Here is a 26,804-nt window from a genome sequence, read left to right as displayed (position 1 = left end):
CTTACGGCTGCACTTGACCCCTGGGATTGCATTTCTGCCTAAGCCTTCTGGTTCTTTGGATTCTGGCACGGAGCTGTTTTCCTGGCTGTTTGGGATAAGCTTACTTTGAGTTTGGGTCTACTTTTTAATAGGGACTTACTTTCTGGCACTAGGACACGCCGAGCTGGGATCCTCTTTCTGGGAGTTGGGGCCCTCCCACCTCAGCTGCTGTGAGCCAAATACTCTCTTCAGGACGCTTCCTTTGAGAAACCTGGAGATGATCTTCTCTCTCTGAACGTTGCTGAACACTCTGCCTTCTGGCAGCCAGCTGGCCTTGTCAAATGCACAGCTGTGGTGTGCTGGCAGCGGAAGGTGCTCAGGAGACACAGGAGCCATCTTTGAAACAACAAAACAAAGGAAATTGCCTGTTACCTAAGAGCTAGTTGTAAGAGAAGAAAAAACAACCCTGGGTGCTGCCCTGCCCTGCCCCGTGCTGCGGTATCAATTTATTTAGTAAGTCTGGCGGCAAGGCAACTCACCCCCATGCAGCAAGGCAAGAGCACTGGGCACAGCAGAATTCTCATGGCATTGTTCATTGGAGAAAAAAATTGGAAATAAGATTAAAAACACAAACATTGGCTGCATCTGGACTCAGAAATGCAGGCTGGACTCTGCCTAGGAGCATGAGACCAAGGCCACCATGCTAGCGGTCTGCAGTGTGTGGCTAGTCTTCCAGCCTCACTGAGCTCCCATCCCAAAGTTCCTTCCACCACAGTATGCTTAGAAAAAAAGCAGATGACAATGGCTCCTACAAGTCTTACTTATTGTAGAAAATCAGAACCAGGCCAAAAAGAAACATTCATCAGATGGTCTGTTTCACACAACATGACCGAAATAGTATTCTAATGTGCATATGGACAGTTCTTTTTCTTTTTGACACAGGTCTCTCTACGCAGATCAGGCTGGCCTTGAACTCACAGTGGTCTGCCTGCTTCTGCTTCTTGAGTGCAGGGGTTAAAGGCCACCAGGCTCCGCCTATGTACTCTTTCTTTATCCATTTATCTGTTGATGGATGGCCAGCTAGGCTTCCTCCCCATAAGCTAGCTATTGTCACAGCATTTTGAAGAACACAGGTATGCAGGTGTCTCGTCATCAAAAGAATCGTATTTCCTTTGGATTACCAAGAATTGGAATGGTTGGTTTTGGATGAACCTCAGTACTGCTTTTCTCAGCGGCTGTTGTCCCAGTTACCATTTTTACTCACAACAAAAGGGGATTTTAAAGTTCCCATCTCTCTGCCCTCTTGTCAGCACTTTATATTGTCTTCTGTTTTTAGGGTTTTATTCTATTTAATTTTTTTATTATTTTATATATATGAGTGTTTTGCCTGCATGTATGTATATTCACGTGCCATGCCTGGAGCCTGAAGAGGCTCGAAGAGGGTGTGGGAACTCCTGGGACTGGAACTAGAAATGGTTGTAGCTACCACGTGAGTGCTGAGAACCAAGCCTGGGTCCTCTGCAAGAGCAGCAAATGAAGTGCTCGTGATGACTTAGTCATCTTTCCAGCTCCTATTTTGTTTTCTTCATAATCAATAGTCAATTTTTTTCAAGGATAACTTTTAATCATGACCTACTTTTGTTTCCAGTCAATGTCCATAGCTTCAGTTAACTATGAACATTCCACCAAGTGCTACATAGAGTGGTGACACTTCATATTGTCAGTCAGGCATAGCTGTGAACACCTTTAATCCTAGCACTCATGAGGACGAGGCAAGCAGATCTCTGCAAGGTTGAGGCCATCCTTTCTGGTCTACATATAAAATTCCAGGCCAGCCAGGGCTACATAATAAAACCCTGTCTAAAAAAGAAACAAAACATTGCTATTCACTACTGTAAGGCAATCTTTGGGAACAAATTCCTATATCAACACAGCTTCAACGTGCCATTTCCTTTATTTTCAGCCCAAAGTTTATGAGGCAACATGCCCAGATGCATTCTTGTTCACAATTTTAGCCTTTCAAGCATGTGTTACACAACCTTGAGCTGAGCAAATGTGCCTGTCATCTTTCTTTCCTGAATTATAACCTTAAACAGTGTTACAAGGAGAGAGTCCCTTGTTTGTCCTGGTCACCCGACTAGCTCACACCCAAAATAACCACACAGAAACTGTATTCATTAAAACACGGTGTGGCCCATTAGCTCTAGTTTCTTATTGGCTAATTCTTACATCTTAATTTAACCCATTTCTACTAATCTGTGTATTGCCACATGACTGTGGCTTACTGGCAAGATTCTAACCGGCGTCTGTCTCAGGTAGAAGATCCATGGTGTCTCTCTGACTGCCCTTCTTCCTTTCAGCATGTACTTCTGTCTTCTCTGCCTACCTAAGTTCTGCCCTATCAGACCCAAAGCATTCATTAGCCAATGAAAGCAACACATGAACAGAAGAACCTCCTACACCATTTCCCCTTTTCTGTTTAAACAAAAAGGAAGGCTTTAACTTTAATATAGTAAAGTTACATATAACAAAACAGATATCAAATAAGAATTATAGTTGTAATACTTATATTTACTTTATCTTTTATCAAACTAAGGAGAACTATAATTATGACTATAAATTCTTCAACTCCATCAAAGACTCCAAAAGGATATAATATTACCTAAGTAAACAGAAAGTGCATTGTAAACAACTTCCAAAACTTTAGAAATGACAGAGATATCTCGCTGTTCTTTTGTACTGTTGGGGCATCCATCTTTGGCCCATAGTATCTAGCAGACTTTTCCACGAAGCAGGAAATTTCAAAGACAGTTCAATCACTTTCTTCTGTGTCCTGCAGAACATCTGGCAGACTCTTTCATGAAGCAGGAACCCTGAAGGACCATCTCACCTTTAGGCAAGTTCAGCAGTCATCTCTCTGTGGGTACTGCATGTCCAGTGAAGCAGTTCAGGCAAGAGCAGTTTCTTGCCCAAATGGCTAGCAAGCTCCATAAGGAGCCTCTTCGATGCCCATCTTCCTCTTGAAGTAGCTCGTGCTGCCAGGAGCAGATCGTCTCATTGTCATGAAAAGTCCTAAGTTATTAAAACATTTTAAATGCCATATTCTATAGTCTTTGAAAGATATGAAGAATGCCTATCCATGTGAAATATATCTATGCACATCTAGAAAATCTAACTAACATGATTACAAACTTGACTATTATAGATGATTATCTATTCACCTGTGTTTCTTAATTATACATTACATTTTTAAATGAACTATACAATCGCAATACCTTAATCAAGATCAGAAATATATATATACATATAACAAAATTCACCTTAAATTCACATCAATAAAGCAAGATCCATACCAATACAAATTATTTATATCTATATCACATCCCCTTTTAAATGTAAACAGTTATAAACAATATTTAGAAATATGGGACACAGTTTTTTTTCTCTCCAAACTACTTCGTGCTGTATGGGGGTACTGTTAATCAAGTCTTTCATGGTGTATCCTGTGTGCTAGGTTCATCTTAGCAGTTGAGCAAAGTAATTTTTTGAGGGTGTTCACAGCAACCTTTCAGAGGGGCATGGTCTATCAAACCATAATGGTCTATAAGCAATCCACAGGGTCTCATCTTCTGTGAAAACAAAAGAAGAACCTCTTTTCCAAAGCATCATATCCTTAGACCCAAATTCTGAAGTCAAGATACATTTATAATATACATGTTGGTTTAGTTTAGCAGCCCATACAATGAAATGTCTCTCTGTACTTAGCTCCTTTATAGTCAAAAATTTTAAAGAAAACACAATAATAGACAAAATCCAGACTCTCTGTGAATTTTCCATGTTCACGTGGCTTATTTTTCTTTACTTTCTTTAATCTATGTTTATCTGTACTATGTCTCTTTAAAGACTTTACCCCTTTTTTAAGCATTAACTTTGTTTTTATGACTCTCTATACTCTTTTTCTTCTTTCTCCCAAGCCTACATACATTTATTCAACACTGTGACCCATTTAGAGGTCGTTTTTGTCTGAATCTGTGCTGTTGTGAATCTGTAATTCTTTACTGTCCAGGAGCACTTCTTAAAATACTAAGCGCTTCTTAAAAGCTTAAATGGTGCCATTAGTAAGGGTAATACGGTAATACCTGTTTGCCTGCCCAGCCTAACAGCTGCGCTATTATTATGGCAAATATGGGAGTTCCTGCTCACATTCTACACATTTCAGCATGGCGGAGCTGCTTGCATCTCTGAGCCATGCCCACTGACCAACTTCCAGGCACAAAGCTGGTCCACGTTGCCATCAAGCAAGCTGCAGCAATCTTCTCAGAAACCCCATCCAGATTCTCTGTCTCCCGCAAGAGACACAGGTTGCACTGGCGGCACAGCCCAGAAAACTGATATTTTAAAACTGCCACGTTTTTCCTGCTTAGGCTGCTGAGCTAGGAAAATCTCTCTGAGGTGTGCTGCCAGCAAACAGCAAAAAGCTGTGTTAAACTCTGTATTTGTGTCTGTAATTCCTTTTCAAGCACTCTCAGGTTTTATGTGGAGTTAGTTGACCATGTTGAAGCACCAATTGTTACAAGGAGAGGGCCCCTTATTTGTCCAGGCTACCCTGCTAGCTTATACCCGAAATAACCACACGGAAACTGTATTCATTAAAACACGGTGTGGCCCATTAGCTCTAGTTTCTTATTGACTAATTCTTACATCTTAATTTAACCCATTTCTATTAATCTGTGTATCGCCACGTGACTGTGGCTTACTGGCAAGATTCTAGCCGGCGTCTGTCTCAGGTAGAAGATTCATGGTGTCTCTCTGACTCTGCCCTTCTTCCTCCCAGCATTCAGTTCTGTCTTCTCTGCCTACCTAAGTTCTGCCCTATCAGGCCCAAAGCAGTTTATTTATTAGTCAATGAAAGCTACACATGAACAGAAGAACCTCCTACACCAAAACAGAACTTGCTCAAGAATGTGCCCATTCTTAAAGTGCTTTTCTATATGAGTATTTATCAGCTTTTCCAATGAAATCCATGCGTTTTGTTTTGCTCTAGGGGGATGCTGCTTTGGAAATAACCCGTATTGTCCTGTGGTGGGTAGTAAGTCTTTCTCCATTCTTTTATTTCTTGGTCTTATGGTTCCCCAAATATAGACCCATATATTTCATTACAATATGGGTCAATTTACACAGTGTATATAGAAGACATTTAAAAATGCTTTCTTCCTTTTCTATTTATGAAAATGAAGACTTAGATTTATGCATTCAACTTTGCTTAGAAGAAAGAAGCCAGGGTGTGTGTGTTCTAGTTGCCATCTATTCTGTCCACTTTCTCTGTCAATTCTTTTTTTCAGCCAAAAACACTTATGCAATATTGAGAAACACATTGCATTCAAGTGGTTTTTGTTAGTTCTATACAACCTTTTAAATGGGTTTATATGGGTTTTGCTTTGTTTTTAAGTCTTCACTTTTTTAGTTTGAAAATTTAAGATAAAAAAGTGGAATTTCTTATTTCCTGATCTGGACATAAATGATCTATAAAGTACAGCCATGTTATTTTAAGGTTTTTGCCCAAGGCTTTGCAGTGCAGCTAAAAAACTAACCAACATGAGCTGCTTAGGCTAGCGAGAGTGTATGGCACATGGTCTCACTATTGCACTGTGGCTTGCATTCCAGTTCAACAAGCATTGAGTAGTCATAGGGAACCCTGGTGCCCTGTCTGGCTAGTGGGCTGACAACTAAGGGGGCGACTCTAACCATGCTATTATTTATATTTTCATTGCAAACTGGGGAATGGTTCTTGGTTGCTTCTCATTTGCTCCAGCTGGGCTATGAAGTTTGGGGCTTTGTTGTTATTTAGTACTTGTTTTACCCACTGCTCCTTGGCCTACAGTGAGAAAAAACTCACAAGGTTTTATTTGTTTGTTTCTTTTGGTAATCTGGAAAAAAAAAAGAATAAAAAGCAGACAGTTCCCTTACCTGTATTAATCTGGACATTTCCTTAGTTTAGGACCATAAAGCTCTTCCTCAGGTCTACAGGGAGCAGAGCTGATGTAAACAGCTTGGGGGCCTCCTAGGTCTATGAAGTCTTTATGCACACACCAGGTACAAGGCCTCTAAAAGGGGAGGACAGCACGGGCTATGTGCACACCAATTGATTTCCTTTCAGGAAAACTCGCTTTTTCTCCTCAGAACTCATCCATATCCAGACAGGACACTGGAATTTCTGTGGAAAAATCCCTAAATTATTTGGTAAGATACCTTCCCTAGGCAGCTTTTCTCTGCTTTGAAGATGCAGAACAAGTTCTGAGGGTTCCAGGCCAATACTTGGGCCATTGTGATGCTCAGAATGCAAATCAGTCAGAGGCCAGAAAGCTTCTTCCATCACCTCCTCCTGGAGATGGCAGCAAGCTGAGGCAAAGACCAGTCACAAGACACACTGGCACATTTCGTGGGTTCTGCTTGGTTTTCTCTTTAACTTAACGAGCCATCATGGGAACAGTCAACAACAATCCTTCATTCCTAAACATCTATGAGAAGATGAAAAATTATGCCCGACCCGACACCCTGTGTCACACATTTGACCTTCTCTCTAACCTTCACAAGTTGCTTCCGAATCACTTGGTGGAAGTGCTTCATTCCTATAGAAGTGAGAGTGACAAAATCAAATGTAAGTGAGGAGGGGGCAGATGAGAATGCGTATATTTGCATGACGTTATGAACCCTCTTCTGTTAGCTGTGAGCATTAACTTCTTGACATTGCAGGTGCCATCAGTTCATGAGATACATGCCACATCATGGCTTGCTAAGTCTGTGTTCTCAGAACAGGCTGTGAATTTGCCCATGGGTAGGGGTCTCTCTCTCTCTCTCTCTCTCTCTCTCTCTCTCTCTCTCTCTCTTGATGTTTTGACACAGAGTTTCTCTGTGTAACTTTGGAGCCTGTCCTGGAACTCAGTCTGTAGACCAGGTTGTCCTCAAACTCACAGAGATCCACCTGCTTCCTAAGTGCTGGGGTTAAAGGTATGTGCCACCACTGCCTGCCAAAAATACACCTGTGGAAAGATGACCATGAGCCATGTACAGGTGTCCTCATTACAAATTAAGATGTGGCTTTGATGTTGAGATTAGTGCGAGAACATTCAAGGTGAGGGTCTGATTACAAACTTCACTCCTTGCTTCAGCTCTCTACTATTCCCTTCTTCTTTTGCTAGGAAGGAACTTGGTTATTCCCCTTAAAGTAATTTTAAGTATATATATTTTTTTATTATTTAGTATTGCTATTTTGAGATTGAGTCTTGATAGGTTGCCCAAGATGGTCTGAAATTTCTGGATTCAAGTCATCCTCCTGCTTCAGCTTCCTGGGTAGCTGAGACCATAGGCATGCGCCACTCCATATAGCGAGTAGTCTGTAGCTTTTGCGGTTTGGAGTGGCCTGGTGGTCTTAAATTGGGTCAGGATGGTTGAGAATTTGATTTGTTGCACTTAATGAACCCCAACCTTGAATTGTTTGACTAACTGTAAGATACTGGTAGATGGCAGCCACCTGTGCCCCAAAACTTGGAAGACAAAATAAAAACATACACACTGATTCAAATAAGGCAAGGGCTGATACATGTTTACCTGTTGGAACTAAATTGGTTGTATTCAAGTTAATCCCTTCTTCATAATCCAGAGCATTATGAGTAAGCCCATATATCCAAGTTACATTATACATCCCACATTACATAAGGAACACACACAGAATTTAAGGCTCTTAGCACAGAACTTCCCAAACCAGCTACTTTTTTACTCTGTCCGTACCTTAGTTCTTCCTTTCGCTCCATTCTATTGACTTTTTTTGCTACCTTTAGGTGAATTACAGGCGAATTGCATAGCTTTGGGGATTTATATTGCGAATGAAATATCAGTTCTGATAGAAGCTTTGAAATCCACTCTTGGCGTGTTTAGATTCTTCCCACTTCCCTCTGCTCTGGTGGATTGAGATTCTGAAGCCAGAAGAAGGCAATGGTGATGTGCTGAGTCTGCCTGTTTCTCTCTCAGCTTTTCCCTCGGGGAAAGGAAATGGAACAGGAATTGCTCATGTGAAGGGCAGGCATATGTAAGCGGTTCTGGATTCTTCTGTTGTGTTGGTGTATGGTCTGTGGATCTAAAGTCCTCCATAGACTGATGATTCGAATGCTCGATCCCAGATGGTGGCACTATTTTGAGTGACTCCAGAGACCTAGCAAGTGGAATCAAACCGGAAGAAGTAGGTCACTTAGGGACACATTATTACTGGCAACTTTCTGATGTGCTTTTTGTGATGTGTGTGGTTAGCTATGACGGAGACAGCTCTCTTATGGCACTTGTTCCTACAGCCATGATATTCTGCCCAAGCTTGTGGGATCCAGCGATCGTGTATCCAGACCCCTAAACCATGTGCCGGAATACTCAAACCTTCTTTTAGTTGTGTCTGTCAGTTCTGATAACAGGGTGTAAACCTTACCCTCTCAAGGCAGTTCCACATTCTGTCATCCTCACTGCTGTGACCACCCAGAGAGCTCTAGCAGTAAGAGACAAAGGTCTAAATCCCAAGTCTCTGTTATTGGAGCTCCAAGTGCAGAACACTTCTTAGGCAAAACAGCAGGAACATGGCGCTCCAAATTAAAAGCAAGACTATAATCTCCACTCATTCCATTTCCTTTGGGAAGTTTCAAAATGCATGATAATAATTAACTAATAATTATAACAATGGTATTACAACTTACTATTAGTCTACAAACTATACTTAAAAACCAACAATCGTATCACTGGTCTTGGCACACTTAATACATGCATTTTAGTGAATGCATCTCTTAGACTAAGATGATAAGAAATTTTGCTGGGATAAAGGGGTGGCAGAGCTGAGAGGTAATTACCAAATTGCCAAAGTACAGCTGGGGGAATACCTAACATGTGAGATCCTGGGTTCCATCCTTAGTGCCCGGTACACACACAAAGACTTTAAAGAATCTTACTGTGCAGAGGTAGAAATGAACACTGATTCATGTTAATACTTATTCTACCACCAGGTGAGAATTCTGAATTCTCTGGCATCGAAAAGGTCCTAGCAAGACATCAGTTGCCAAGAGAGGTTAGTCTATCTCCGAAGCCAAGTAAAATGCCCTCACGTAAAAGAAAAATTATCAACAATATCAGTGGCAACTGGAGGAAATGTCAACTGTGGAAGAAAAACATATGTGAACCACCCATGTGCACGATCATTGCCAGGTAGGTTCTTGGGCTTTTGTCTCCCGCTTATGTTTAAAGAAACACAGAATGGTCCCGGAAACTCTTCATTCCAACCCCTCCAATACAAGATTTATTTGGTCTTTATGAAACATGGAGGCTATGGAACCGGGCCTTGCCTTCATAAGAGTACACAGCTTCTGCTTTCCCACATCCCAAGTTACTGAAGAAGCCCTCAGTGCAAGCAAACTCATGGAGGTGGGAAGAGTGGTGTGTCATGGTCAGCTGTGCTTGCTGCCTCCTGGTCTAGTGCGCAGAGATCTGCAGCACTGCTGCAGGATTGCTGGAGAGGGACCCATCCACTCAGCACCGCCATTAGCATGACCAAGGACCAGACCCTTGGCTTTATCCTCAGTCTGCCAGATTTTAACACTGGGAAAGGAGAGAGTCATGGTAAGGATGGAACAAGTCATTGTAAGGAAGGACTCAAGTACTCTCTGGCCTTCATGGAGATAGGTGGCAGCTGGAGCCCTCCTGGGAGCTTTTGTAGTTAATACCAGTGAGGAATAGCCGGTCTCAGGCTAGGTGAGAAAGCCAAGTCTTAAGCTCTGGTTACTCAGCAAGCCACTTTATTTTGAACATTTCCCTGCCCATGACTTCTATTTGCTGCTTTCCTATTGCTGACTGTACTGTACGAACTGTCACCTGTGCTTTGCACGTAGTAGGCATTCACATACTGTTAGTAGGCTGACAGGATAAAGCAGAGCCCTCTCTCATCTTAACAGATGTTAGGATGCTAACATACAGAGGTGCAGCCCATGAAGTTGCCTGTACTGGAAGCATCCTCTGAGCCCATCATCCTAGTTATCAAATCTCCTTGTCTACTTGTCCCCTGGTGTCCCCAGTGTCAGACCTTGCCAGACAGATTTAAAATTCCACAGCTAGAGATTGGGTCTCCTAGCCATAGCAGAAGCTATACCCATAAAGTCGCACCAACATGGCTGCCCAAATGTGAGCTGAACAAGGATGACACAAGTGGACATGCCAAGGTGGACAGAGGAAAGCACACAAGGCCTCAACCCTGTACAAAGAATACAGGCAACCGAGGAAAACTGGGAGTGGGAGAAGTGGTCATCCCCAGGGAAGAGCACACCAGCTGGTTGTCCAATGCCAAATGGTCAGGCCTAAACACACACACACACACACACACACAAACAAACACACATACATATGTAACATTATACAGACAGAACAGGTTACATTTGGAAATACATGTATGTATGCAATAGCAATTAGTAAAAAGAGACCTTGATTTTAAAGGAGAATGGAAAGGATTTTGAGGGAGGAAAAGGAAGATAGAAATAATATAATTAATTAAACTATAATCTCAAAAAAAACAATCTATAGCTAAAGAAACTAAAGTTATGGTATAAGGGGACAGTGGTCATTAGAATCATGGCATTTTCAGGGTAATACAGCAACACTAAATTTTTAAAGGGTAAAGGTTATTTTAAAATATTCAAATTAAGATTATGTGGCCATTTTTGGAGGCCTGTTTTCTAAATCAAGTTTCAACATTATTAGAAGGCTGTTTGGGGTATGTTGCCTTCAAATGGAATGGCATGTCTTATTTAGCATCCTAGCATGACCTATGGGAATGTGGCTTGACTATCAGCACCCAAGAGTGGATACTTATCTTCAAATATTTCCTTCTACAAACACACATCTGCTGTCCATGAAAGTGCAATCTGTTTTGTTCATTTGTGGGTTTCATTTGTTGTTTAGGGTCTCTGAGCTCATATAGAAATAAGAGCACAAAAAATAAGCTGGTGGCCAGTAACATGACCTTCTAGACACTTGAAAACTCTATCATCCTTACTCTCTTGTGACTTAACTGGTACCCTCGAGAGCATCCATTCTTGAAGGCAAGCCTAGGTGTCCCTGAAGAATATTATCAAGAAGAACAACGTCCTTGTCTAATGTTGCTTTTAGCACTGCTGGCTCTCCTGCCCTTGGTCATATGTAAAATGACAAGATCTTATGTGGTGGGGGAAAATGCAGGCACAATTTTGGAAGGTATAACTTTCAGTGAGAATGCATACTTTAATATGTGTAAATGTTAGACTGAGCCAACCACAGTAACCTTGAACTTAACACTGGCGAATGTGTTTAGTATTTAGAATCTGTATCTTCACTTGTAGAGAGGACAAGGCCTTTCCCTAACGAGGATTTAATCCATTTTCTATTGCTGTTGCAGAGTACTTGAGACTGAGTAAGTTACAAAGAAAAGAACTCCATTTAGGCTCATGGCTCTAGATGATAGAAAATCCAAGATAAGAGCCCGGCACTGCTGGAAAACATGGCAGAAGCTGGAAGGGCAAGTAAGGAAGAAACATGGAAGACAGGGAGCAAGCAAGCAGGGTAACTGCAAACAGAATTTGCAAGCAGGAATGACAGGCATTGAAGCCCTCCTAGCCATTTCCTTGCACTGTGTAGAGTTTGCCATTTTCAACATTCCAAAAACAATCACATAGCATTGGGCAGATGCTAGCTACCTGGCTGCAGAAAAGGCAGGTCCTGAAAAATGCCTTTCTGCTCTCAAAGTCACTGATGAGAACAAAACTGTCCTGCAGAAAAGGGGAATAATCCAGGAAGAAAACCTAGAAATGGAGCCCAGACCCTAAGGAAACAAACTTGTAGCCAAAAGTTTCTGGGAAAAGAAAATACATAGGAGCAAAACAGTCTTCAAAGATCAGACCTTAAGAAAGAGAGCTCAAAAAATACAACTGAAATAGTTGCTAATTACATTTAAAAAAGCCATAGAAAAGTTTATGTCAGAAGTCAGGAGAATGGTCCACATCTTGTTTCTTTTTGTTGTTGTTGTTGTGTGTGTGTGTGTGTGTGTGTGTGTATGTGTCTGTGTGTGTGTGTGTATGAACAATATCACATTTCACACAGGACTAGAATATAGAATCCAAATAGGTAGTGATAACTGATTTCATTTCTTTTGGATAAATACTCACAATTGGTATTACTGGATCATATAATTTCCCTGGCATCATTTTCAAGGGATAAAATATGATGGGCAGCAGGCACCAGCAACTTTTCACATTTTCATAAAACTGAATGCTTCAGACTAAGATTATTGTGATAAAAAAATTAAGACAGAAAAATGTACAGGCTTTAATAAGTTAGCTAATTGGAAACTACTGAATGAAAAAAATGAATGGTATTTACATTCTTATTATTTTTTGAGATAATATATCATTTCCCCTTTCCCTCTCCTCCTTTCAAACCCTCCCTTATACCCCTCTACTCTCTTTCAAATTCACGGCATGGATCTAATAGGCAGAGGCCTCTGCGACCATCACAGTCAGCAGAGCAACAATCTAGGGGAGGCTGGAAGATAGTTCAGTTCAGCACGACTAAGCAGCACGTGTTGGTTCTAACTTCCGAAGTCTGACTCCAAGTAGTCTATTCTTAGGCATATTTAAGCCTAAGCTATTAGGCATAGCACAATATGAAAAAGTTTCCCAGTGATAATTATTGCAATTCTATGAGCACAACAAAGCTTTATGACATGACTACGTACAAACTCTTTTTAGAGTACAAGTGACATCTTCCATAAAGATGGATTCTATAAAGGGGCCGAGACAATCAAGATCAAGATGAGGCTCTAGGGAGGACCTGATGTGGGCCTTGGCCACACAGATATCACAAGGGCAGAAAAAAAAAGTTATACGTCTCTGCCTTTGAAGAGACAACCCTGTGTGTTAACATTCCTGCTTACTGTAGTTCTTTGTCTTGGGCTGAGATCTCCTGAGCTGTCTGTCTGTCCCCTTCCGTGTTAGCATGTCTATGGTGGTGTCCTTGTTCAGATGTTTAGGCAGACATCATTGTGAAACGTCACAGGTATGTGTATCTGCTGACATTTCAAGGAGAGACAATCTCACAGCAAATTCCCTGTTTCTCCGGTTCTTACAGTCTTCCTGCCCCCTCTTCTGCCATGATGCCTGAGCCTTCAGTGCAGGGTAGTGTTGTAGATGTGTCGTTTGGGACTGGACCTCGCAACTCCACATTTTTGTTGGCGGTGGTTTTTCTGTAATGGTGTCCATCAGAAATGTTACTTTAAAAGGCAAAACTCCACGCCAGTTTTTGTGGGCTTCAAATAGCTCATGAAAGGCCTTGTCAAGTTAGAAGGTTAGGCAGCTTACAGGTGTCTCCCAAAACACCGCCCGGGGAACATTGCTTTTCCAGTGAAACAATCCACTGTCCCCTGCTTGTGTAGGTGTGTACTGGGAGAGAGGTGGCAATGAATATTCTTATTTGTTTTCCTCCCATTTGCTCCATTTCCAGGTGGGCGAAAAAGAACATGCAACCCCCGGAGGACCTCAAGTCGGGGATCCAAAGACTGTCTGTACTAGGCCCAATTGTCTCAGTCACTCCTTGTGGGCGCCAGAGTGCTGTCGTGGTGTTCAAAGACACGACCTCAGCTTGCAAGGCTGTGAGTGCTTTTCCGACCATGTCCACAGGCACTATGTTCCAGTGCTCATGGCAGCATCGTTTCATGTCAAAAAATGTAAGACTTCCTATTGAATGTGTAGCTACAACCTGTTCAGTGTGTATAATGTTACCCATATGTATATGATACCAGGGCTGACTACTTGACATTGGATAACCAATGTCTCCCACTCTGAACATTCCCCAGTTGCCTATAGCTCTGTCTATGGTTGAGGCTCCATAAGCTTTCCCCCTTCTTAGCATGCTCATTGGTGTTCATGTCTTGTTTAGGTAGCCATGTTGATAAGACTTCATGGGCGTAGCCTCTCTTGACTTCGTTAGGAGGCCCCATTTGTCAATTTTTGACCTCAATTCCGGGTTAAATGGGGTCTGATTTCAAAAGTCCTTCCCTACGTTTATATTGCGTATGGCACCGCCTGTATTTTCTTCTAGCAGTTCCAGTGTTTCAGGTTCCACATTCAGGTCTGTGGTCCATTTGGAATTAGTTTTTGTGCGAAGTGATGGGTACAGGTCTAATGTCAGTCTTCTACAAGTGGGCATTCAGTTTTCCCAGCGCCATTTTTTGAAGACACTGTTTTTTTCTCCAGTGTATGTTTTTGATACATTTGTCAAATGTTAGATGGCTATAGTTACCTATATGCATGTTTAAGTCTTTGAGTTTGTTCCGTTGACATGATCTTATTGTGCCCACACCATATTGTTTTTATTACTTTGGCTTTGTGATATATACTGAGGTCTGAAATGATAATTCAATAGCATTTCTCTTTTTGCTCTGGCTCATACTGAGGTCTTTTGTGGCTCCATATAAATTTTAGAGCAATTTTTTTTCTATTTCTATGAGTAATCAATGGGAATTTTGACTGGGTAAAATTGAATCTATAAATGGTTTTTTGGCGGAATAGTCATTTTTAAAATAGTCATTCTACCAATTCATGACCATAGTTTCCCTTTCCATTTTCTAGTGCTTTTCTCTCTCTTTGGTCAGACATTTAAAGTTTCCATTGTAGAGGTCTATGACCTCCTAGGTTAGATTTATTCCTGGATGTCCTACATAAATTCCTAAGGCTTGTTTTATGGAAGTTTTTATTTGTCATGACCGAGGCATTCTCACCATAGCTTCTATGTTTCTTAGGAAAAAAAACCAAGGCCCCACAAAAAAACCACCATGACATGCGTGTTGTTCAAGCTCCCAAAGCGAGAGCTCATGGTACACCCTTCCTCTGAGAGGTCTAGCTGCTGTAGTGGACTTCACAGTTTTACTTTCCTGGACACGAACTCCAAGAGTGCGTTCGATCATTCTTCTGATGTCAGCCTTTCTTGGATGATAGTGCTCTCTTCAGCGTTAACAGCGTGCAGCTTTTGTTTCTCATTTTTTTCTCATTAACTCTTTGGAAATTTTCATACCCTGTTGCAATGAAACCAAGAATAAGAGTTATTCAAACAGGAATAATATTATAGGATTCTTTTTTGTTTGTTTGTTTGTTTGTTTGTTGGAGGCAGGGTCTCTCTACACGGCCTTGGCTGGTCTAGAGCACACTATATAGACCAGGCTGGCCCCCAAATCATAAAATCCACCTTCTGCAGCTTCTTGAGTGTAGGAATTAAAGGAGTACACCACTATTTCTGGCTATTTCTAGTTTTAAAAATTGTTTATTTGAGTGTATGTGTGTTTTCACTACTTGCATGTGTATGTACCGTGTACATGCAGTGATTACAGTGGCCACAAAAGGATGCTAGATCCCTTGGACTGGGGTTACAAATGGTGAGCCACTATGTGGGTGCTAAAAATTAAACCTGGGCTCTCTGGAAAAGCAGCAAGTGCTCTTGGGTGCTAGGCCATGTCTCCATCCCCCTTTCTGCCTTTTCTTCTTTTCGTTTCTTTCTTTTTTCTTTTTGTTTGCTTTTTGAGACAGTGTTTTTCTGTGTAGCTTTGGAGCCTGTCTTAGAACTCATTCTGTGGACCAGGCTGGCCTGAAACTCAATGAGATCCACCTGCCTCTGACTCCCAAGTGTTGGGATTAAAGGCATGAGCTCCCACCACTTAGCTACTGTTAAATCTTTCTAAGATGTGCGGGCTTCCCATGCCTGACTGTGTAAAGAGGAACACAGTGAGTGTGAGGCAGCTCTGTTATTATACATTTCTAAACAGCCCTAGATGGATACAAATCTTCTGGTTCCAGGATCACACACTCAACAGTACGAATGTAAGAACAATCAGCCACGAGCTGATACAAACTGATGTGCTATAGAGTGGGGTCCCCTAAATATACTCAACCTCCTCACCTCCCACCTGAATTCCAAAGTAAAAAAGCTGGGTGTCTACTGGAAGGATGTCCCATTTGACCTTGTAACATGGAAATGTCTATCTGGTGAGTTCTCTTTCAAAACATCACTTAATAGATGTGATTATAGCATCTTTGGTAACTGCTAACACGTTTCTCCATATTTTTAAAGTTTAATTATTTGCCTTAGCTGTGAATTATAAGAATTATTTATAGACACAGGTTACAAGTAAATATCATGCAAAGATTTTTTACTGATCTGTAGCTTATCATTACTTTTAAATAAAAATAAAGGCTCTTGCTACGTAGCACAGGCTGGCCTCAAACTTAAAGCAGTTCTCTGCTCGGCCTCACAGAAGAGTGCTGAGATCTCAAGCATGAATTATCACGTCCTGCTGGCTGGTGTGTGTGTGTGTGTGTGTGTGTGTGTGTGTGTGTGTGTGTGTGAAGGGGTAGTGGTGAGGAAGAGTGTAGAAGAGGGTCTCGTGTAGCTTAGGGTGGACTTCAATTTGCTGTGTGGCCAAAGATGACCAACTCCTGACCTTCTGTCCTCTCTGCTTCCTAAGCACTAGGCATACTCCCACACATCACTGCACACACATCTCCATCCATTTCAATTTCAGTATGCCTATCTATCTATCTATCTATCTATCTATCTATCTATCTATCTATCTATCTATCTATCTATCTGTGAGTGTGTGTATGAATGTGTGTGTGTGTGTGTGTGAATTGGTTCTCTCCTACCTTGCGGGTCTCAGGTTTTGAACTTAGACCATCATACTCAGCGACAAACGCCTTTGCTAGAGCAGCTGTCTTGCCCACTCCTCGGAGTTCTCTCTCTCGTTAATGTTCTCTCTCGGGGTTTAAAGAGCCCTTATGTTTCATTTCTTGTGTCTTTTTTATTTCTCCTTACTGCCAATTTTTACACGGATTTTTGATTGATTGCTTTATAAACATGTTCTTTTTTTCTATACTTAAGAAAAAATTTTCATGAGATAAGATCTTACTCTATAGCTCAGACAGGCTGGCCTCAAACTCATGGCAATCTTCCTGCCTCAGCTTTCCAAGTCTTGGTATTACAGGTAAAAGCCAACACATTGTTTATTTATATAGCTTTGTTGGATAATAAATATTATTAAAATAGTCACTGATGTAAGTAGACAAATACTTAAACTTAATTTTTAATGGTAAGACATAGTAGTAATTTTCATGCATATTTGTGAGAATATATGATTTATGTAGCATATAAATAAAAACATAAAATACTCTCATTAATGTCACTTTTCTTTTTCACCCCAGAAAGTTTGGTCAAGAAAACCCTTGACCTTCAAGAATATAATGGACAACGTAGCTTCAAGAATATAATCAGAAAAGAAACCACAGCTAAGTTGACATAAACAGGTACACATGAGCATGGCAAGGAGCAGTTACTGCATTGCTATTTCCAAAGATGGAACGGTGGATGCAGTTAAGGCCTAAGGTTCTAGCAATGAACTGATTAAAAGTTTTGGGACAGTCCCTTACCCTCTCTGTGACAGTTTCCTCTATCTGTAAACCTAGTATGGCCTCATAGGGCTGCTGTGTGTATTGTGTAAAATGTGTATATGTATTAAGAGAGTACCTGAGCACTGTGGGCATGCAAACATCTATTTGATCAAATTTAAAACTCACATGGAAATGGTGCATTTGCTGGTAGAGAAGCTACTAGCATATTTAGTTGCTCATATTTAAGACCAGTATCCATCACAGATAACAGCACAGTGATAGGTATTTTAATAGACTTGAATGTGAGCCTCTTGTTCAATACAGTATTTGTTTATTAAGCCAATAAAAAACCCAGGGAATGTCTTCAGTGGTTAGCCGGGAAACTTTGGCCCCTCCGAAGGAGAAGGAAGCAGAAGACCTGGGGGCTGCTGGTCTATGATACTGGGGTAATCACTAAGATAACTGTCATCACATCTGTGTTTAAAACAAAACTCAGAAACAGCCTAAGGTTTCAGAAGCCAGGCACTGGTGAGATTGGCTAAGTTATAGAAACCAAATACTAGCACTGGTTTCCATCTAAGTGAGTTTCCCCCCAAATAATAAATTCCACACTGAGTATTTAAGGCTAGACAACGTGCTACTATGAATTACACACAGTTAGTGGAACCAGTTAACTCACACAGTCGCTCCTGCAGCCAGAGACAGCTATAATAGATCTATTCACTTGGTAAACTTTCTAGATATAGTCCACTATTATTGACTATAATCTGTACACTGTACATTAGATCCTTCAGTCCTATGTATCTGCTTTATATCCCTTACATCACATCACCCCCACCTAACAAAATGGTTCCTGCCTTGTTCTTTTTCTTCCTCCCTTCCTTTCTTTCTCTGATGCTGCTGGGGGAATCAAAACAGAGCCTTGCTCACATTAGGTAATAAATGCTCCATTATTGATCCAAACCCTACTTTCAATTTTTAAAACTTAAATCTTCTTTGTATTTTGTGTATGTTCAAAATATTTTATTTTTGGTCACCACAGAGATACACTATAGTAAGAATAAAAATTAAAATACTAAATGCAATGGCGAACACAGGTCTAAACTGTGTTGTGGACTCAGGACTACTTGGGGCTTTAGTTCTCTGATAGGCAAGGGAGGGAGAGCAGTAAACGACCACAGTCCCTTCTCACTGTAGAAAACTAAATACTAGGCTTCCTGAACTAGGAAAAGAGGACCAAGCAACCTGTGTGGAGGTTATAGCCTCTTCAGCAAGCTTTCAATCATCTCTGAGCATTTGGAGGCAATATTCAAAATAAAAATTGAGTAAATATTAAACTCTGATTAAAATACAGAATCACCAGAGTTGGGGTTATGTTTATGGCAATATATGTGTTTAAGAAAATCAATAAACAAGCAAGGAAAAACCCCAAATTGTCAAGTTAGACTGAGTCTTTAAGAACTATCTAAATGACTGCATTCTACCACTGTCTTGCTGTGTTTTCTGTGGCTGTGATAAAACACTGACCAAAAGCAACTTGGAGAGGGAAGGGCTTATTTGGGTTATAGGTTACAGTTCATCATTGAAAGAAGTCAATGCAGGAACTCAACAGAAGCAGAAGCAGGAGCCATGGGGCAAAATTGTTTATGGGCTGGCTCACTATGGTTCACTTGGCCTGCTTTCTAGTATGGCCCAGAGCCACATTTGATGGGTGGCAATGTCTATAGCAGTCTGGAACCTCCCACTTCAATCATCAATCAAGGGAATGCCCCGTAGACAAACCCACCAAACAATCTGAGGGAGGCAATTCCCCAACTGAGTTTCCCTCCTTCCACGTGACTCCAGTTTGTGTCACTGATAAAAACTAACCAGCACAGCCATTAGCTCCCATAATATGTTTAGCTCTAGTCAGTATAAAGGAGAGTCATGGGAGCTCACTGATTAGCCAGGAACAGAATTACCTTGTCAGATGCGTAGACAGCATCAAATAGTCCCAGAAGGGTGACGGCGAGTCCTACAGCTGGGCCATTTACTACTGCAACCAGAGGCTTGGGAAAGTCTATAAAACCGCTTACAAGTTCCCTACAGAAATGGAAATAGGAAAGCATTTCATATTTCAAAGTAGTACTACCTAACTATAGAAAGGATTGAATACATTAAAGCTGACACTACCCTAAAGGGTCACCTTCCCAGGCTAAACCAAGAGCCTTTTAAATGGGAAGTCAGACCATGACTCCTACAAGCTGAGCCTGATTCACACTGTTTCCTGGACAGTGAGTTCAAGGCTGTGGGCCAGCTGTGACCTGAGACATCATGGTGGGTGACTACGTGCATAACTGCTTATCGCAGCACAGGGGGACTGAGAGACTTGGCAGAACTGGGATAGGAAGGTGAAGCCCCAAACCTCCTTCAACAGCTTTCAAGACTCCTTCCAGTCACAGCCAGCATCTGCAGGCACTGTCTATTTACCCTGCTGCGTGGTAACTCAGACTCCCTCTGCCTCTTCCTCACCGTACACTTTCCACTCAACCTCACGAGACTGCAGGATGAAGAGGGATCTATGGGGAATCGTGATTAAGTGACTCAGCACAGACAAGTGACTGTTTACTGTTGGGGGGATGAGGAGATGACTCATCATTTAAAACATCTGCCAATCAAGTATGAGGACTGGAGTGAAGTTAGGAATCTGAAAGCAGTCTGAATCCCTTCGTCCCACTGCGGGCTTCCCTCTATGGACCTGTTGTCCTTCCACAGCTGTTTCTTGGCCTTATCTCCCCCACCCCCACCCCACTCAGTCTTTCTTCAGATCTCACTGTTTCTGCATTGCTGTAACTTGATCAGCCCTGACTGGCTTTGCTTTCTTCCCACCTCTGCAGCCTGCTTTCCTCCTGCTCTCTGACTGATCTCCCTACAGTGTAAATCTGACATCTCTCAGTTCCGGTGTTGATGGCATTTGGGGGCAAGACCTTTGAGTACTGACTAAGGTGAGACATTAACAAACAGCATGAAGGCCCTGGCCGGTTGTCAGACCTTGACAATTAGACATCGTAGCTTCCAGAATGCCGAACTGGCTTCTGTTGTCTGTTATTTACCCAGTTGGTGGCTTTTCGTTGTAGAAACATAAAATGGACCAAGACACTGACATGACTCACGACAGTCTCTTGATCCTTCCTCTGTCACTGGAATCTTGTGTGGGTCCCTTTGCCTAATAAGTAACCCAAACTTCTTAGTGTAACACATAAGGAAGGCCATTGAGATTTGGCCCATAATGTCTACTCATCTCTCCTGCTTGCCCTTTCCATTCATTCATTCACACACTCATTTATCCATTATGTTAGCTTTTATGATATAGTCTCACTGTTTATCCCAGGCTGGTCTCAAGTATTTGGTGATCCTCCTGCTCCTGCCTCTTGAGTTCTAGGATTATAGGCCTGCACTGTGGTATGCAAGCTCTTTATTTAAAAGCATTTGTTTTGAGGCAGAATCTCACTATAAAGGCCCTACTTGAACTTGTGTTGATCCTCCTGTCTCAGCCTTGGGTTGCAGGTAGACATCCCTGCCTGTTCTTTCTGTTTGGAAATGGTGTCCAGCGTCTCTGTGTCTCTGCAGCCTGTGCTTTCTCCATCCAGACACTGTTTGACATGAGAAGTCTCTGACCCCCTTGCTGGCTCTAGTTTCCGGCTGTGATCCTACTCTCCAGAGCTGGCCTATTTCCTAAGACAGATGTCACTGAGTTTATCTCAGACTAGCAATTTGTTCAGCCCTCATCTGCTATGTCCCATCTCTGAGCACCCTGCTTGACAGTAAACATTGGCTGTTTGTTGCGTGTAAGTGAACTGTTGAAAGCTTCTGTCTGACCTGTGTGTTTCCACATCTGATGACAACTTCGGGTCAATTGTCACCTGTGGGTAAGCTATCAGACGGTGTTAACTGACTTCATGCTCACAGGCATTTCTTTGTCTGTGAGTCACAGGGCAGGCAGAGGAATTGGACTTTTGCCAGGTCCCTAGGACGAAAGCACCAGGGAAAGTGGGACCGGGGAAAATCATATTCACATATAATTGCAGGGGGAAGGCACCTATTATGACTTGATTAGTATCTAAAGAGCCTCAGGACCCTCTGTTCTCCCTCATGTTTCCTGCTTCATTTTCATGATCCTGCTTGAGATGAACAAACCTGTGTAACTGTGACGGAACAAACTTGGGTTCTGTTTCTTTTACCAGCCGTTCCTCGTCTTCAATCTTGTTGTTTTGAGACAAGGCCTCATGCGTCTCTTATTTCAAAGTTTCTACATAGCTGAGATGATCTTGAACTTCTGATCACCCTTCCTCCATCTCTAAGTTCTGGATTATTTGACAACAACAGGTTTGAATCTAGGGTTTCATGCTCCACCGGTAAGCATTTTACAAGTCAAACCACTTGTAAAATGATACAATATCCACTGGATAAAAAAATCCACTGATACCTTTACCACATTATTATTATTATTTTATTATTTATTCCCAGGATGACCTTAAAATCATCTTCCTGCCTTGGAATCACTAGAGCTGGAATTGCAGGTGTACACCATGAGAATCTCCTCTCCTCTCCTCTTCTCTCCTTTCCTTTTCTCTCGTCTCCTCTCTTCTCTTCTCCCCTTCTCTTCTCTCCTCTCTCATCCTCTCTTTCCCCGTCTACTCCCTCTTCTTACTCCTCCCACCTCCCTTCAAGCTAGGGTCTTGAACACAGTCCAGGTTGGGTTCTAAATCAGGATAGTTCAGTCTTTCGGGGATTACAGTTTATGCAATATGCTTTTCTTTTGCTTCATCTTTAACAACCCGCCCCTCCACAGAGTGTTCTAAGTCAAAAGAGGGACCTCGGTAATGATTCCTTCCTTTCTCATCTCATGGTTCCAGCTGAAAAAAATGAACATGTCTTTAACACTGGTACCTAGAGAGCTAATTGATTTTGATGAGAAAGAAAACAGTTATTGGGAAGAAGATGCCCCTTGTGAAGTGCTCTTGACCATTGTCTTATTCTAACCCCCATCTGCCTCATAAGCTCCCTTCCTTCATGTCTTTAAGCCTCTGAAGATGGAGATCGGAGGCAGGAAGGACTCTGCTGTTTCGCTCAGTGCCTGTCACTGGCAGCAGGAATGAACCCATGCAGCTAACTGGGTGACCTGATGATCATCCTGAAGGATGCAGAGTGCTCATCTGCTCGAGAGACAAGGGAGCTCCTTCATGACTCCGGGTCCTCTACTCAGGAGACAGAAGAGTGGCCCTCAGACTCCTTTGCAGGATGGTGGGAATGACGCAGAAAGACAAGAGAACTCGGATGGAGTCGAGCGCCTACATCAGGAGAAGGATGTTATGTCTGTGCCTCAGCAGCAGCTGTGTGTGACCCAGGGACGGTGAGGCTAATCAGCTGTAGCTGAGTTTAGTCATCAGGGACAGTGCATGCTGCTGGGATCCCTGTGTTTTCTACAGGATTCTGCCCTTGAAGAGGAGACTGTTTGCAGGTGCTCTGTGCATGCTTGAAGCTTGAGAAGGGGGCACTAGTAAAGAGAAAACGTTCATCAGTGGGGTCCTTACTAACACCTAGATCACAGGAGTGTGGACGAGGGCCTAGGCCATCAGCCTTGTCAAACAGTCTGTTTGCAATGCTCTGGGAAAGGCCAGCACAGCTCCTTTTCCAGGGTGTGGAGCTCATTATGTAGAAGCTCCAGGTGTCAGCAGTGAGACGAATTAGAACCAGGGGCTTGAGAGGCTTTCAGAAGCTTCCCTCCCTAACTAGCTCTCCTGCCTCAGGTCACCAGGAGTAAATCTGTTTCCTTCTGATTCTGTCTGACTCCCAGGTTTTCAGGACAGCAGCCAGCAGTCAAAATCTGAAATTCCACTAACACAATTACTAAGCATTTTTCCCCCCAGAATCAACTTGTTTTCTCTTTGTCTCTCTCTCTCTCTCTCTCTCTTTTTTTTTTTTTTTTTTTCTGGTTAGGCTGTGCATCCGCGTCTCACATCACAGCACACAAATTTATTCAAAGATGCTAAAAATAGCATGCTGAATTTTACCCACTTCTGGGATCCTCACCTTACTCCAAATGCTTATAATTCAGAAAAGAAAGACATCTCAGAAATAAACATTGGCTCCATTTGCCTTCGTATTCCTCACATATTCATGGTTTTCTTGCCCAAAGCCTTTTCTCTCATTCTCTTGTGTATTACACGAGTATTAGACCAACTTATGCTCCATGATTACCTTCAACTACTTTCCTGGCAAAGAAATATCCCTCAGGTATTACTCTCTGGAAAAATCACAAGTGGTAGTCATTACTGTGTAGGAAACAGATTTTTTTCTAAACATCTAATAATACATATTTTTGCATTTATCCAAAGTTTAATCTATAGTCTGCCCCAAAGTGTAATTAAAATGAGAGCCATCAAAACACCGTGGTCAGCCTAGGAGAGCCACAAGGACCGTCATATACATTAAACACAGTGTTATATAATTTACTCTCATTCAAGGGATAAGAAGGATAAGAAGCAGGTGCCATCTTTATTATCTACATTTATAAGCAAGGGTGACCCGACACCCTCCTCCTGTGCTAGAAAGAGCTAAACTGAAAATTCACCCACAATACCAGCAGTTCACCAGCAATCAAGGGGATGGGGGAACCAAACCAAGCAGCCAGCCAAACATCCTCCTGGGCAGAGCAAGCTTTGCCCTGCCCGAGCCTTTTGTTATGGTCACTTACTGTCCTCTGCAACTTCACCCCCTGGGCCAAAGGGTCTCTAGTCACCCAAACAGTGACACAATTCCTGCTGCAGTTGGCGATGTTGGGCTTGCCTTAATTAGTGTTAGTGGGTGTTGGCAGTGTCTTACCCTGGGTCTCTAGATCTGACTGGGCCTCCAATAAAGCCTAATCCTTCTGTTATGTTGTAGCTCAGAAGAGGGGTGCAGTATAGTGCTGTTGGGCAGGGTTTTAAGGCATGTTGGGGGTAGTGGGTGGTGTCTTACCTGGGGTCCTTAGGACTATCCTGGCCCCTGGTAAAGCTGCAGTGGGGCTGTGGGTGAGAGGGGATCAGTACAGGATGTGCCTGGGGATCAGGGTCTGGGTGTGGGCCAGTTCGGCGGGGAGGCAGGTTACTTATCTGTTCTTCTGACTGGTGTGGATTGTACCTGGGTCTGTGGAGTCTATTGGGGGAAGGACTGACCACAAGGAGGATGATAAGGTAGGAGGGGTTGGGTGGCAGAGTGGGTTTTGGGAAAGCAGAATCCAGGAGTGGGAGCAGTCTAGCTGGCAGGTGGGTCACTCACCTTCTGGTCAACTCCCCTTTTGTTTTTAAAACAATATTTTCTCAGGTAACTTCACCAATGTTTCTCCAGCTCCATGTGCTCACTTACACTGTATATAGGAAAATGACAATTGATGCTTTGTATTAGTGAATCCTATCATGTTTTTTTTGGTTGGTTTTGTGCGTGTATGTGTGTGTGTGTGGTGTGTCTCGTAGGTTTGGTGTTTTGTACTTGTGTGTCTCACAGATTTGGTCTCTTGTACTTGACTCTTCACGTTTTCCTGTCCTCATCGGTACTCCCTTTCTTCTCTGCCCAAACATGCACAGGACAGTTCTGCACTTGACACTGTCAGACCAGAGGTATGACTTTAGTTCCCAGCTGAATTATGAGTCTCCCCAATAGCGTCTTCTTGGGTTGTGATGCATTCACTGGTAGAAAATTCAACTTGCAGGTCCCATCCAGTTAATGTTGTACATTATTTCTGATAGTTCTCTTAAATAATATCTTTTTTAACTCTAAGTATCTGTAGTATCATATGGGAGAGAAATTTAGCACGTATTTCATACCTTTCAAGATTTTAAGCCCAATTATTACTGAAGACAGTCTTCATAATGATATGCCTTATCAAGACTTCATAGTTACACAGGCCAGACGAAATTAATGCATTAAAGGGCTGTTTCCAACCATAGGTCAATAGGACAAATAATTCATTAGCATAGGCAAGTTGACAAAAAAAGTCATCATAGCTACGATATTATTAAGTACGTGTGTGTGTGTGTGTGTGTGTGTGTGTGTGTGTGTTTAGTAGGCGTTACGCTTCAAAATGAAAATTTCTACCTGGCTTTACTTAATCAACTGAAATTTCACACATAATCACATGCGATTTTCCTGGCCATCTGGGATAGCTAGAAGATCGGCTAACTGTGCGGCAATTCCAATCTCTGGGTAATCATGGGACTGACACACCTTCTCCTTCTCATTGTGACTGGCCAGCCTTCCATATGCCAAATGAGTGTGGACCATGTTGTGGACACTGTGACTATAACCCTGCATGGCCTCTGTTCTTGGAAACTTTCAAGTGGAGGACTGTTTTAGCAAGTGACTCAGACAACAGTTCCATTCTTGACTTCCTGTGAGTGGTCGTGACAGTCCCACTGTGACTTCCTGTGAGTGGTGGTGACAGTCCCACTGTGATTTCCTGTGAGTGATGTTGACGGTCCTACTGTGATTTTTCCAAGGCTTTGCTACATTTGTTTGCCTCTGTCCTGTGCATGAACCTGAGACTTGAGGTTCAAGCACAGAATCAAGGAGAATTTGTTCTTTAAAAAAAGAAGACTCATTTTCATGTGTATAGATATGCATCAATGTCTGTGCACCGCATGTGTGACTGCTTGGATGCCCTGGAACTGAAGTTACAGATGGGTGTGAGCTGCCATATGGCTGCTGGGAATGAAACCTGGATCCTCTGGAAGAGCAGCCAGTATGCTTTCACTAAGCTATCTCTCAGTCTAGAGCACTTTTTCTTAGCTTTGGGATTTTCTTCTCTCTTTAACCCTCAAGTAGCCCTTCATCTGGACAGAGACTTTTGTTGTTGTCTTTTGTTTTCATGGACTAATGTTTAGCTGGCTACATCATAGCCACAAGAGTGTCCACCAAACAGAGCTCTGCTTTTGGAGCAAGAATCTCCTCCTCACTAGAAGAGTCAACGGTGTCGTATTTCCCAGCCAGGGAAAGCTGCTTCTCTGCATTTGGGTGGCTTTTTTATGATCTGCTTTTTAAGAATTCATTCATACATATGGGTGTGTATTACATATGTTCCTGGTACCTACAGATGCAAAAAGGGTACATTGGACCTTCTGGAACTGTAATTACAGATAGTTTGTGAGCTATGTGGCTGCTGGGAACTGAACTTAGATCTTCTGGAAGAGCAGCCATGTCTTTTAGTCACTGAGCCATCTCTCCAGCCCCTCCTAATCCACTCCTAATTTAAGCATTATAACATAGTCTCTTTCTATATGTTGTACAGAGGTTTTGCACTGAACAGGAGCTTTGGACAATAGTTGG

At 42.3% G+C, this 26,804-nt stretch overlaps 1 protein-coding gene across 1 annotated transcript; it reads left to right on the top strand.

The window, feature by feature from the left end:
* Positions 1 to 6,459: 6,459 nt before the first annotated feature.
* On the top strand, positions 6,460 to 22,600 carry LOC126501617 (uncharacterized protein C6orf201 homolog). The gene is made up of 4 exons (XM_050142374.1): positions 6,460 to 6,637; positions 9,018 to 9,216; positions 13,531 to 13,753; positions 22,526 to 22,600. The coding sequence occupies exons 1-4, from the start codon at positions 6,460 to 6,462 to the stop codon at positions 22,598 to 22,600; spliced, it is 675 nt and encodes a 224-aa protein (XP_049998331.1).
* The last annotated feature ends 4,204 nt before the right edge of the window (positions 22,601 to 26,804 follow it).

The sequence above is a fragment of the Alexandromys fortis genome, unplaced genomic scaffold (genome assembly GCF_014885135.2).
Source record: "Alexandromys fortis isolate MF-2015 unplaced genomic scaffold, M_Fortis_MF-2015_v1.1 scaffold_5, whole genome shotgun sequence".
NCBI classification, from domain to species: domain Eukaryota; kingdom Metazoa; phylum Chordata; class Mammalia; order Rodentia; family Cricetidae; genus Alexandromys; species Alexandromys fortis.
The sequence above is the reverse complement of the archived record's forward strand: the minus strand, read 5'-3'. Positions and strand labels throughout refer to the sequence as shown.

Bases quoted from the DNA above. Each gene is read 5' to 3' on its own strand.
- LOC126501617 (XM_050142374.1), top strand. From the start codon at position 6,460: ATGGGAACAGTCAACAACAATCCTTCATTCCTAAACATCTATGAGAAG. The intron at 9,217-13,530 runs GTAGGTTCTTGG...CTCCATTTCCAG, and splicing joins ATGTGCACGATCATTGCCAG to GTGGGCGAAAAAGAACATGC. The intron at 13,754-22,525 runs GTAAGACTTCCT...CATGTCTTTAAG, and splicing joins ATCGTTTCATGTCAAAAAAT to CCTCTGAAGATGGAGATCGG.